Source organism: Ylistrum balloti, unplaced genomic scaffold (assembly GCF_031769215.1).
Source record: "Ylistrum balloti isolate Yb309-2 unplaced genomic scaffold, AGI_CSIRO_Ybal_v1 Utg369938, whole genome shotgun sequence".
Classification (NCBI taxonomy): domain Eukaryota; kingdom Metazoa; phylum Mollusca; class Bivalvia; order Pectinida; family Pectinidae; genus Ylistrum; species Ylistrum balloti.
This window is the reverse complement of record NW_026782047.1, coordinates 1,775,699-1,789,205: the sequence shown is the minus strand read 5'-3', so window position 1 is coordinate 1,789,205 and position 13,507 is coordinate 1,775,699. Positions and strand designations below refer to the sequence as shown.

Genomic DNA, 13,507 nt, shown 5'->3' with positions numbered 1-13,507 from the left:
CTCGGGGCGATATTTCGATCAAACTAACTTATTCATTATTTCCAGCTATCTTAACCAAGACGACATTTCTGCTTAAAATAACGAGCATGGAAAATAATCTATAGAGTATTTCCCTTCAATATTGTAATACAATTTGTGTGGATTGGGAAGATCAATATTCAGACTTATAAAAAGCTACAAATTAGTCATGCAGTTGCACTTACAGATCAGTAAATTTAATGACAATTCAAGTATATTACTGTATCTTAATTACGTCTCATCAGTTATTTATATGTACTTGACAATAAAAACAATGCCACCTCTCTAGTAAAGAGTTACGAGAGACGAAAAAAAACAAAAAAAAAAAAAAAAAACCACAAAAATTATACTGTTTCCTCCAAGTAACCGAAAGTATGCATTATGAAATTTCCAGTAAAAGATCCCTCGTCTCTTCAAAATCTGAAAACAGGATTTTGCGCCGATTTATGGACATTTTATCACCACCCTTGAATCTATAATACGATATGGATTAAGTCTGAAGCCGTTCCAATGTAGTGTTCCTCATCCTCTACCTTAGATTGACAGTGAAACACATGTAACACTTTCTGTCGTTAGCTCAAAATACCGCCCCGTATAATGTTTGGTACCAAATCACATTATTAAAGATATTTAACACATACTACTTGTCACTGTTCAAGTTTATTTTGTTATTATCGGAAAGTTTTATGTTCTGTCTTAAACGTAGATCCGGATGCTGACTAGATAAAGTAGAATTCGGAACCGGGCAGTCCCGATTAGGACATTAAGCAATATTCATGGTGAAAAAAAATATATATTGGTGCACTATCTTTCGGCAAACCTATGATTTGCATTGATTGGTAATTCCCAATATCCGATGTTACAGAACATGTCGATATTATTATTCAAAACGGCTGAGTAAACAATTATCCTTAGTGTCTTTAACCAAATTTTTGCGAAAAAGGCGATGATTGGAGAAATTTGCTCTGTTTTAAAGTAGTTCTATGAAGAGCAAAAACAAAATCAAAACAAAAAATGATTATAATAACAATAAAGTATAATTAAATTCATGTTACACCTCAGAAGTGCCGGAATTGTGCACTTATTTCCGTTGGTAAGTTCATATTTAGACGCTGTTCACACGTTAATGGATAGTTATTGTATATCCACGTGACAGTTGTGACATCGGCATATCCCGGTATATGTCGTGACGTACCGCAGATTCTAGTCTCCTATCAAGCACGTTGTTTCATGTTACATCTAATGATTTAATCAGTCATTTTATTGTTTAAAGCAAAATTTATTGGGAAGCAATGAATCATGATTTTATAAAGGACGAGTCTGACTGTATGGCCATATGTGCTGTACCGAAAGCCTTCTGACGGGTGAATCCAGGCTGATCGCACGGAAACACCATAAGATTTCCATCCAACCTTAGTTGTCTAATTAATGAATTTTGATCAATATATTTCGCAAACTTAACAAAAGAATCATTTCAGTCGCGGACCAGAAACTATCTAAAAAGCACTCTAGTGCCATATGTGAGATCTATTTTGCCTGGCATTGAAACTCTTCTTCGTTTTAGACATTTGCTAAAAAATATAATGACAGATGGCGCGAATCTGCACGCGCGGTGACATAAACAATTGAAAAAGTATCAAACAATTTAGCAGAAGATCTCGTGCTAGCAGTCCAGGCAGATTATGAGTTGATTGAATTAGTGGAAAATTAATGTTTTGCCGCGGTCAATGGGAATATAGGTAACAGTGTAACTGCCGAGCGTCGAGTGTTTTATATTAGCATATTTTATAGCAGAGTCCAGCTTTGCAAGAACGCATGTCTCAGTAATGAATGAATATAGCCCCCTTATCATACTTTTTTTCATTGTTTAGCCTTGCGCGAGATGACGTCAGAATGAAACTGTTACGAGATTGTGACATTTGATAACGGTCATCATTAGCTCAAGTTGATAGCGTAACTTATCGAAATTAACAAAGTTCAAAGGTTATCCTTGAATGCATGAAAAACAACAGATGATCGCATGTTTAGAGCTGAAATATCAGCACTGAAGATTATTTGTATTTCCACCAGAGAAAAAAAGCGAATCTCTCTCTGTAGTGTACAATAATGAAAAGAATTCAATTTCTTACCAAACTTACGACCTATCGTCCAACTGATGACACCATCGTGGGAAAAATCCAACCTCACAGCTATACATATATCAGTCCATTAGATATCACGATCGTATAGATATATCCGTCCAACAGATATAAATATATCCACTATCAGATATCCCCGACTATATAGATATAACCACCATCAGATATCCCCGACAATATAGATATAACCACCATCAGATATCCTCGACTAAATAGATATAACCACCATCAGATATCCTCGACTAAATAGATATAACCACCATAAGATATCCCCGACTATATAGATATAACCACCATCAGATATCCCCGACAATATAGATATAACCACCATCAGATATCCCCGACAATATAGATATAACCACCATCAGATATCCCCAACTATATAGATATAGCCACCATCAGATTCCCCGACTGTATAGATATAACCACCATCAGATATCCCCGACTATATAGATATAACCACCATCAGATATCCCCGACTATATAGATATAGCCACCATCAGATTCCCCGACTGTATAGATATAACCACCATCAGATTTCCCCGACTTCATAGATATAACCAACATCAGATATCCCCGACTATATAGATAAAACTACCATCAGATATCCCCGACAATATAGATATAACCACCATCAGATATCCCTGACAATATAGATATAACCACCATCAGATATCCCCGACATTATAGATATAACCACCATCAGATATCCCCGACATTATAGATAAACCACCATCAGATATCCCCGACAATATAGATATAACCACCATAAGATATCCCCGACATTATAGATATAACCACCATCAGATATCCCCGACATTATAGATATAACCACCATCAGATATCCCCGGATATATAGATATAACCACCATCAGATATCCCCGACAATATAGATATAACCACCATCAGATATCCCCGACATTATAGATATAACCACCATCAGATATCCCGGACTACATAACCACCATTAGATATCCCCGACTATATAGATATAACCACCATCAGATATCCCCGACTATATAGATATAACCACCATCAGATATCCCCGGATATATAGATATAACCACCATCAGATATCCCCGACAATATAGATATAACCACCATCAGATATCCCCGACATTATAGATATAACCACCATCAGATATCCCGGACTACATAACCACCATTAGATATCCCCGACTATATAGATATAACCACCATCAGATATCCCCGACTATATAGATATAACCACCATCAGATATCCCCGACTATATAGATATAACCACCATCAGATATCCCCGACTATATAGATATAACCACCATCAGATATCCCCGATTATATAGATATAACCACCATCAGATATCCCCGGACTATATAGATATAACCACCATCAGATATCCCTGACTGTATAGATATACTATCATATATACCACCATCAGATATCCCCGACTATATAGATATAACCACCATCAGATATCCCCGACTATATAGATATAACCACCATCAGATATCCCGGACTACATAACCACCATCAGATATCCCCGATTATATAGATATAACCACCATCAGATATCCCCGGACTATATAGATATAACCACCATCAGATATCCCTGACTGTATAGATATAATCACTATCAGATATCCCCGACTATATAGATATAACCACCATCAGATATCCCCGACTGTATAGATATAACCACCATCAGATATCCCCGACTATATAGATATAACCACCATCAGATATCCCGGACTACATAACCACCATCAGATATCCCCGACTATATAGATATAACCACCATTAGATATCCCCGACTATATAGATATAACCACCATCAGATATCCCCGGCTCTATATATATAACTATATAGATATAACCACCATCAGATATCCCCGACTATATAGATATAACCACCATTAGATATCCCCGACTATATAGATATAACCACCATCAGATATCCCCGGCTCTATATATATAACCACCATCAGATATCCCCGACTATATAGACATAACCACCATCAGATATCCCCGACTATATAGATATAACCACCATCAGATATCCCCGACTATATAGATTTAACCATCATCAAATATCCCCGACTATATAGATTTATCCCTTCAACAGATATCCTCAGCGGTACATATATACATCTGCCAAACAGATACACAGATACTCCCGACCATACAGATAAATCATTCAAAATAGATAATCCCGACCATACAAATATATTTGTACAGCACAAGAACAAATATTTATCATCTCAGAACCTTTGATGAGGCCATATGTTGTTATATGAACCCTGTTGAAAGTACGTAAAGTGCTGTAGTCATGAAATAATATTCTCTTAAAATTTGCCCTCCAGACAAATACATTCTAATAGACAAATGTGTTTATGTTCCTAACAGAATACAGAAAACAAAGAATTGGAATATCACAAATCATTCTTTAAGACACACACATGTAAATCATATTCCGGGGTTCTTATGGTTTGACTCCTCTAAATTTAGATGCGATGTACATTAAGCTCATATGTTATACGTATCGACCTCTACCTTACGAACTCTTATCCAAACAGAACACGGGAACATTTTAACATGTAATATATTCTGTCTTACAGATATATCGCGTTCGAAACAATACATCTTGTTATATATTTCCTTCCTTACAGACATGTCTCCTGTTATAGACATAAAAGTGCATATCAATTGTGTCGTAAATGAAACGACAAAAATAGCAAGATCTGTTCAGAGCGTTCGATACGACAGACTGACCCATTTAACACCGACCCGTATACAGTGTGCGTTAGGTGTCCGAAAGATGCTACCGCCTCTTTTAAATTATCAAAATTAAATCCATCATACTGCTGATATTATCATACTTTGCTTCAGTTTCAAACAGACAATAAATGTTACATTGTGCTCAGCTAGGTCCGTGCTCCTGAGATGGATAGTCTTTGTTAATTTGAACTCGATCGCAGTATGATGAGGTGCTGAGCTTTAGAGTAAGAAGCCTGTGAAATAGGACGCCTCACTTAACAGCTTTCAATTCAACTCTCGTAACTGTCATGGATGACAACATTTCGTTGAGATTTGAATAAAGTTACATAAAACAACACCAGCCTTGTGTAATATAATATCTAAGTTGGTTTCGGGGATGACCTGATGTGCAGAGAGACTTGGGTAGAGTACGTCGGATTAGATAAATCGACGAGATCATATCTAGACTAGAGGTCGTCCGTGTTTGAAACACCTGCGGAAGTCCGCGGTATTCAGGATCTTCTCCGGTAAAGGCGAAACAGATACGATCATACCATTTCTGTCGTTACTTAGTAATTTATGGACTTCTCCGATAATTGATTAACTTAATTAAAAAATAACGCAAATCCTATACGTTCGGTTTCAATTGCAAATTGTTGTTCTTTTGTAATAAGATCTCGGTCGCTATGCAGTGATACACTGGCGAACCAGAGGCTTAATTTAGTACTTCATCCTGTTTGTTTTAATATTCATTTCATGCTTTTCATGATATTTTACTGAAATTTCTTGAAGTAGTTTTGGTGCCACTGTAAAGAAATTACCTTTTTTTCCCGTGAAATATACAAATGCGCTCTGACTTCCTTTTTAATGATTTTTGGAGTTAAACAATGGACTTACCTAGTTACCAGCTAGTTTTTATACCATAAAAATCATTTCAGAAAAAAATGAATTCGATACACATCTAAGAAAAACAACAGTGAAAGAAATGAAAACTTCAGAACACCTTCACTGTGTCATGCTTTGTCGTTATAAGTTACAGCTGTATTGAAATAAAATTAGATTAAAAACTGACACGCGTTCGTCATAAAAAAAATAAAGAGCAAAATGTACAGAAGAAGAACGAACAACCCATTAATGGGACCAAGAAATATGAGAAAAGTGACCAGTAGTAAGAATAAAGGGACTGCGATCACTAAAACTCACTACCGTGCACCGTATATAGTCGTACATACTCACTTTAAGTTACACAGTCACCGTTTTGTGAAGAAAATCTGACCTGGACAAGTACCACGCGAACCTCAGAAATATTCACAATTTGTTACAATATTGATATGAAACTTTGATGCTCATTAGTAATTATGAGCCTTTAGCAAAGTTGAGCGAACTTTTGAATTCAGCATCGATTCGGGATTTTGCTCATATCGAAACATTTAAGCAGTCTATGGTTCTAAGATTTTTTTATTGTCAAGGAGACTGTCCAATAAATCCGCTTTTAAGCTATATGTTATTTTTGCTCATCGCCCTATAATATTCACAAAAAACGGAAAAAAAATATTGTTCGCGTGACGGACTGGTCCTCAGATATAAACAGCAAGTATTTGTTATTATTACTTTTTTGGCAGATAATGAATTGACTGTGTAAAAGAAAGTTACGTATTTACACTGACAAGTTTGTAAAAGTAAAAATCGCATAGCTTCTGCAAATCACAGGGCAAGTTATAAATCGGTTTCCCTTCCGACCGCAGGGTCTCATACAGGCCCACGCGAATTCTTGTCCTAACACGGTGCTCCCACCGACAAACGAGGCAAATAATTGTAATATATATTGTAGGATACTAAATAGTTTTATTGAGCTGAAACAGATAAGTAAAGAATATCATAATAGTAATGTCCGTGGCCAGTTAAAATCGTCACATCGGCAAGTGATTCAAGAAGTTTTGACCCCGGTTCGTCAAATAAACGGCACTCCAGACGCATATCCTCATAACGACTAGCAACTTCCGTTTTACTTGCAGACTTTGTAGTTTAGTCTTACGTCTCTCAAACACCTACACTTAATTTCTGTTTTGACACCCTGTGCCGCGCTTTCGTGGAATTCTCCTGTCACAAGGTAATAAAGCGAGATCATGGAACTGCGAATGGAACTACATTGTACCAAATCTCACGACACTGTCAAAAGAGAAGGGGCGGGGGTGGGGGGATGTCTCACAATGTGCGGTATGGTGGAACTGCTCTTGTCTGTGTTCATCAAAATGATCGACCAAATGTACACTCTAACGCAGAGATTTTATGTCGAAAGGATATTAATATACTTACCACGAGGTTTGCATATTCTTGTACCTATATCATGTAATGTTATCTCATACATGTATGTAAATTGATGACATACATCGCATGGCGTTTGAATCAGTTGAATAATTTTGTATGTGTTTTTGTTTTTGTTTTGTTTTTTTGTTTTTTTGTTTTTTTTTTCTTTCTTTTTTCTTTTCATTAAAATGTCATGTTTCGATAAATAACCCTGAAAGCAAACATAATACAAATTTTCTTAGCAAATCTTGTACTCAAATACTTTTTGAAAACAAACTAAGTGTACTGAAGATATAACATATGTTTAGATATCAAGGTACTTTATTTAATGCTAAATCCCATTGCAATTATTAACTGGACCAAGTCATCACCGAGATGGATTTGTTTTTGAAACCAAATCGTAACTTTTCCCGTCAAATTTGCTTTATACTTCTGAAGACTTGTCCTTAACGTAACAAGATAGGTAAGAAAACTAACTACCAGGACAAGAAAGATAGATAGAAATGATAGGACAGGCCGCAAATAACAGCGGGACAAGATAAGACGAAAAACACTACCGAGTCATGATAGGACAGACAACAAATAACAGCGGGATAAGATAGGACGAAAAACACTACCGAGCCATGATAGGACAGACAACAAATAACAGCGGGACAAGACAGGACGAAAAACACTACCGAGCCATGATAGGACAGACAACAAATAACAGCGGGACAAGATAGGACGAAAAACACTACCGAGCCATGATAGGACAGGCCGCAAATAACAGCGGGACAAGATAGGACGAAAAACACTACCGAGTCATGATAGGACAGACAACAAATAACAGCGGGACAAGACAGGACGAAAAACACTACCGAGTCATGATAGGACAGACAACAAATAACAGCGGGACAAGATAGGACGAAAAACACTACCGAGCCATGATAGGACAGACGGAAAACTCACTACCGCGCCATGATAGGACAGACAACAAATAACAGCGGGACAAGATAGGACGAAAAACACTACCGAGCCATGATAGGACAGACAACAAATAACAGCGGGACAAGACAGGACGAAAAACACTACCGAGCCATGATAGGACAGACCGCAAATAAAAGCGGGACAAGATAGGACGGAAAACTAACTATCGGGTCATGATAGGACAGACAACAAATAACAGCGGGGCAAGACAGGACGAAAAACACTACCGAGTCATGATAGGACAGACAACAAATAACAGCGGGATAAGATAGAATGAAAAACTAACTACCGGGCCATGATAATACATATACTCCAACACATTGACAAAATAGGACAAAAAGCTAACAACACGGACAAGAGAGGACAGTCAACTAATTACTGTGGGACAAGATAGGACAGACGAATTACTAACGTAAGAGAGACAGGTAAAGATTAACAGACAACTTGTAACCAGAAACAAGTCAAAGCAACCGAACGAAACAACAGAATTTTTATCAATCTTCTTCGAAAGGTCGTGTGGCAATTAAGAATTAGCTCTAATGACTATCTTCTATTCGCCACGTGCTCAGAACGCGAGGACTTACGCCGAAACAGTGGGGCTTTCGTTCTGATGAGGAGATAGCCCCACAGCTAATTGAACCCCGGAACAATTCTACGCTCTCGTAGCAGCAAGGGACAACGCTAGTATCAATTAAATATAATCGTTTTTGACTTTTATACAGATAGTGATTTTCAATTCCGAAGTGCTCCTGTGTCGTTTTAAATACCATGACCTTGAGGGACGTCTAGCTAGGTAAAGACGGCGATTACACGATGATCACTTGTAAAGAAGTATTAGAAAGATAAACACGCCGTGTTATGGAAATCCGGATGAAATGTGAATCGTTATTGGATGGTTCACTGAATGTCAAAAAATAATCGAAAGAATGTATGATTCTTAAACAGATACTAGACATATAAATTGCAGATTCTGTTAATGGGTTTATGTACCTACTGGGACTAATTGATAAGTTGTCAGCTTTGTATTGAAGACGTTAAGCAGGGATGTCCTTTTTCAGCTTTACTATTCCTTAACTATTAGGGCTGTACATCTGAAGATTGGTGTCATTTGGTAAGTTTATGTCGGAGAGGTAGCTCTCTAAAGTAACCAAGGCAGATGACTTTTTCAAAATGGATAAAATCGATGAAAAATCAGTGATCTATTATTTGAATAAGAAAGATCTAGCACCTAAGGATATCTATACTGATATGGTATCAACACCAGTGAATGATGATAACCCTTATATGCAACAGTGAAAAGGTAGGCGGCGGAATTTTAAACGTAGAAGGCAGAACCTTGGGGATGACGCCTGTCCTGGAGGGCCTGTTGCAACCCATGAAATGGTCAATATAGTCTATAATGTTGTTTTGCCTGAGAGGTGAGTTACAGATATATTTAGCCAGTGCAGTTAGGATTTCACAGGAAATAGTACATTCCATTCTCTTGTGAAGATCTTGCAACGGGAAAGCTCTCAGCCTGTTGGGTACCAAGACGTCTGACAGTTGATCAGAAGCACACCAGGCGGACTGAACCAATTAGAGGCAGATACTGCTAACCTTCCGTAGGGGTCTGTGGTTCTAGATGAAACGTGGGTCCATCATTTCACTCCAGAGGCCAAAGATCAGTCTTAACAATAGTAACATCCTGGTTCACCCCCGCCAACTAAGGCAAACACTGTTCCATCAGCTGGAAAGGCATCGGTTTTCTGGGATGCTGGTAGTATTCTGATGGCAGATTATCTGCAAAAGAGACAAACAATCAATGGCACATATTATGCATCACTTCATAGGAAGTTAAGAAAATACTAAACTCAAGCGCCGCGTGAAACTCAGTAAAGGTGTGTTGTTCCACAAATTTGTCATTGCCGTGGCCGCCAGTAACGATTGTGACTTTGAATTGATTGAACACCCACCTTATTCGCCTTATATCGCTTCGTTTCCGAATGTTACAAATCATTCATCACGGCAACACATTGTAATATTGTATTTGTATATGTTTCAGTTGTATTGTACCAGATTTTCATTTATCAGAAAAATCTTCACATCGGTACGGGTGTTCATTTAGGACATGAATAACAAAATTTTCTATATTATTTATACCAATATATCAATGATGCGACGGATTTTACTTACCATCATGTGATAGTATATGAGTTATGATAAAGTAAATAAAGAAAATATCTCGAACGCTCGAGATGATAAGTTGAGCGCTCAAGAAAATATGTCGAGAGCTCGAAAAGATACGTCGAGCGCTCGAGATAATAAATTGAGCGCTCAAGAAGATACGTCGAGCGCTTGAGGATATATGCCGAATGTTAGAACGGACTAATATAAAAAAAATAACATCGTTTAAGCGATAAGTTATAGGGTACACATACGACTATCTCGCCTCCCCGGAACTTGTTACCCCACTTCGTTCATATACCTCAGTAAACCGCAGTTACGTTTGGTTTGACGCTAGATAAGTTATGGCTCTCGGGCCTGATTGAAAGCGTGATGCATATTCTCATTGTGACGTCATAATCTTTTTATCAATTGCTTTGACGTCATAATGTCGTCTCAATGAAAATCGCGTTGCTAACCTATGATAATAGAGTATAAGAAAATAACTGCTGTAAGTGTGAGTTTCCCAACTAGAAAGTGTCGATGACGGTTTCAGAAAAACGTCTAGAATGGAAAGTAGGTCTACAGAATCCGACGGAGAAGTTTCTGACCGCTGAGCCCTACGGGAATCAGGTCAATGTATCTGGGACATCATTGAAAGGAAAACAGATATGGGTTCTCGAGCTGAACAAGGACGAAACTGTGTACATTCGGAGTCACCTCCGACGTTACCTAGAAGCAGATAAGTTCGGAAATGTGGCCTGCTCGAGTGAAAGTCATGGAGAGGATGGGAAATTTCAGATAGAGTACGCCACCGACGGAACTGGAAGGTGGAGCTTTAAACACACAAAATATGGTTACTACCTGGGTGGGACAGAACAGGACATCCATTGCTTAGCAAAGGGAGCCTCTGACGAGGAACTCTCACTCTGGTACGTCCCAATGGCAATGCATCCGCAAATAACCTTCTTTAACATAAACCGGAAGCGATACGTGAAACTTGAAAATGATGAATTACAGTGTACTCAGCTGACGCCTTGGGGACCGGAAGCTCTCATAACCCTTGAATTCAAATGCGGAAAATATGCATTTAAAACAGCTGACTCCCGTTATCTCACCCATACGGGCCATTTGACGGATGAACATGGCAAGAATACGAAATTCTCTCTAGAGTTAAAGCTCAGCAGTGACTCGGATTTGGCAGGACTTGCATTTAAAGATTGCGAGGGGAAATATTTGACAGCGTATGCAGGTTCGGGTGTCCTTAAAACCAGAAATAAGACTGTCAGTCGAGACGAGTTGTTTTTCCTCGTTGAAAGCCACCTTCAAGTTATTTTTGTATCTAGCAACGGCAAGCAAGCGTCTATCCGACAAGGATTAGAGGTGTTGTCTTCCCAGACGGAGACTGGCGACAAGGAGATATTCCAGGTAAAAGATAGAGCGCCACATATTTTTGTGTGCATAGAAAGAATGCTGCAAAATATTTAACTTAAAGTTTCCAGCGTGACATGTGGTACATATCATTATCATGTACACAATAAAGCTGACCCGTGAACACTTCATATAGTTATAGGGGAAATGGGTGTTTCATAAGCAAATCCCTCTAACAGAATGTTCGTCCTATGCGGTGAGCCTAATGCTCTTCAGTGAGGTAGCCGCCCGCTACTATAATGCACAGACCACACCTTCAACTAGTTTGACTATTCAACAGGCATCAGACCGACAATTTTCACACCTTATCACTGACGTAACGATGCTGTTTTACTTGTTTGATATTGTTGAGCTATTTATCGCTTCAGAATAAATATGTTCTATCTTCAGCTCGGAAAAGCACTTTAAATTTCGGCGGGATTTTTTATATCTCTGTGTCAAAATTTACTTTGTTCATATATTGAGGTAAGTACAACATTGAGCTCCATTTGCTAGTGCTTCATCAGAAGAATAATAATCTGAGATAAGAGATTCTAGATGCTTGCTCATCTGTTCTTGTTCCATTTCAGATCGAGTACATGAAGAAAACTAAGAAATGGTTGGTATACACCGCTAATGGCAAATACTGGCGGCTAGATGACAATGAATCTATCATTGCTGATGCCAAATCTGCTAACGAGAATTGTCAGTTCGACATCGTTTGGCAGAAGGATGGAACTGCCGTGATCAAGGCCAGTAATCAGAAATATTTACGTCACCGAGGGACGGGAGCTCTCATCGCCGCCAGTGAAGTCACAGGAGAAAAGGAAATGTTCATGATCAGGGTTGTAAACCGACCAATTCTAGTGTTGAAAGGAGAAAGTGGCTACCTGTCCATGATCACTTCCGGTTCTAGGAAAGCAAAGTACGATTGCAACAAGTCAACTTACGACGTGTTGCAGCTTGAGCAAGGGCCGGGCGGAGGGTACTTCGTGAAGGGCGAGAACGGCAAATACTGGTCGATTGGTCCCGATAACTCGATCCAGGCGGATGGGACCACACCAACTCCCTTTACGTTTGAATTTAATGGTAATTCTGAGCTAATGATACGAGCTCCAAACGGCATGTATCTGAAGGGAGAGAAGAGTGGGGGATTTGCCGCTAATTCCCCAGAACCGACGAAAAGCTGCGTTCTAAGATTTTAAATAAATATATTTTTCTCATCGAGACTTTATGGCGGGAGATAAGATGTATGATCATGTATGTAATGTCTGGTAGCTTTTTACATATATTCCGGTCAGCATGAATTATGTAAATTCCCAAAATTACATTTGTAATGATCACAAACAACGGTTGCGTTATAGTTTCATTTCTAGCTCCGTTTGTTACCCGAGCTATTTTCTCTACTGATACAAATGTGATGATCAATGGCTTATGGTCCGTTATGCTGTTGTTGTCCCACATCTTTCGTGAAAGGAATGCCTTTTATATTGGCTTTGTTGAACATGTAAACAAATCCGGAACACTAAGTGGCACGCGAGTAGTTAACTATGAAATGGTCACTCTAATATAACTGACCACTCCGATCCCGTGTGTTATCCTGTAAACATCCCTCTTTGAGCTCCGTCATCAAATCAGGACCGTTATCGCCCTGTACATACGCAGCAGGCGCGTGCCATTCCTTTCTGTCCAGACAGAAGATAGGTTGCTAATGGCGACGTCTATATTATACAGCTATGTTTCTTGAGTTTAATATGGAAGATATCATTATTCATATTACACGTACATGTA

At 38.5% G+C, this 13,507-nt stretch overlaps 1 protein-coding gene across 1 annotated transcript; it reads left to right on the top strand.

Annotated features, from left to right (window-relative positions):
• Positions 1-10,849: 10,849 nt before the first annotated feature.
• LOC132547242 (fascin-like) lies at positions 10,850-12,921 on the top strand. The gene is made up of 2 exons (XM_060211008.1): positions 10,850-11,734; positions 12,307-12,921. The coding sequence occupies exons 1-2, from the start codon at positions 10,850-10,852 to the stop codon at positions 12,919-12,921; spliced, it is 1,500 nt and encodes a 499-aa protein (XP_060066991.1).
• The last annotated feature ends 586 nt before the right edge of the window (positions 12,922-13,507 follow it).

Bases quoted from the DNA above. Each gene is read 5' to 3' on its own strand.
- LOC132547242 (XM_060211008.1), top strand. From the start codon at position 10,850: ATGACGGTTTCAGAAAAACGTCTAGAATGGAAAGTAGGTCTACAGAAT. The intron at 11,735-12,306 runs GTAAAAGATAGA...GTTCCATTTCAG, and splicing joins GCGACAAGGAGATATTCCAG to ATCGAGTACATGAAGAAAAC.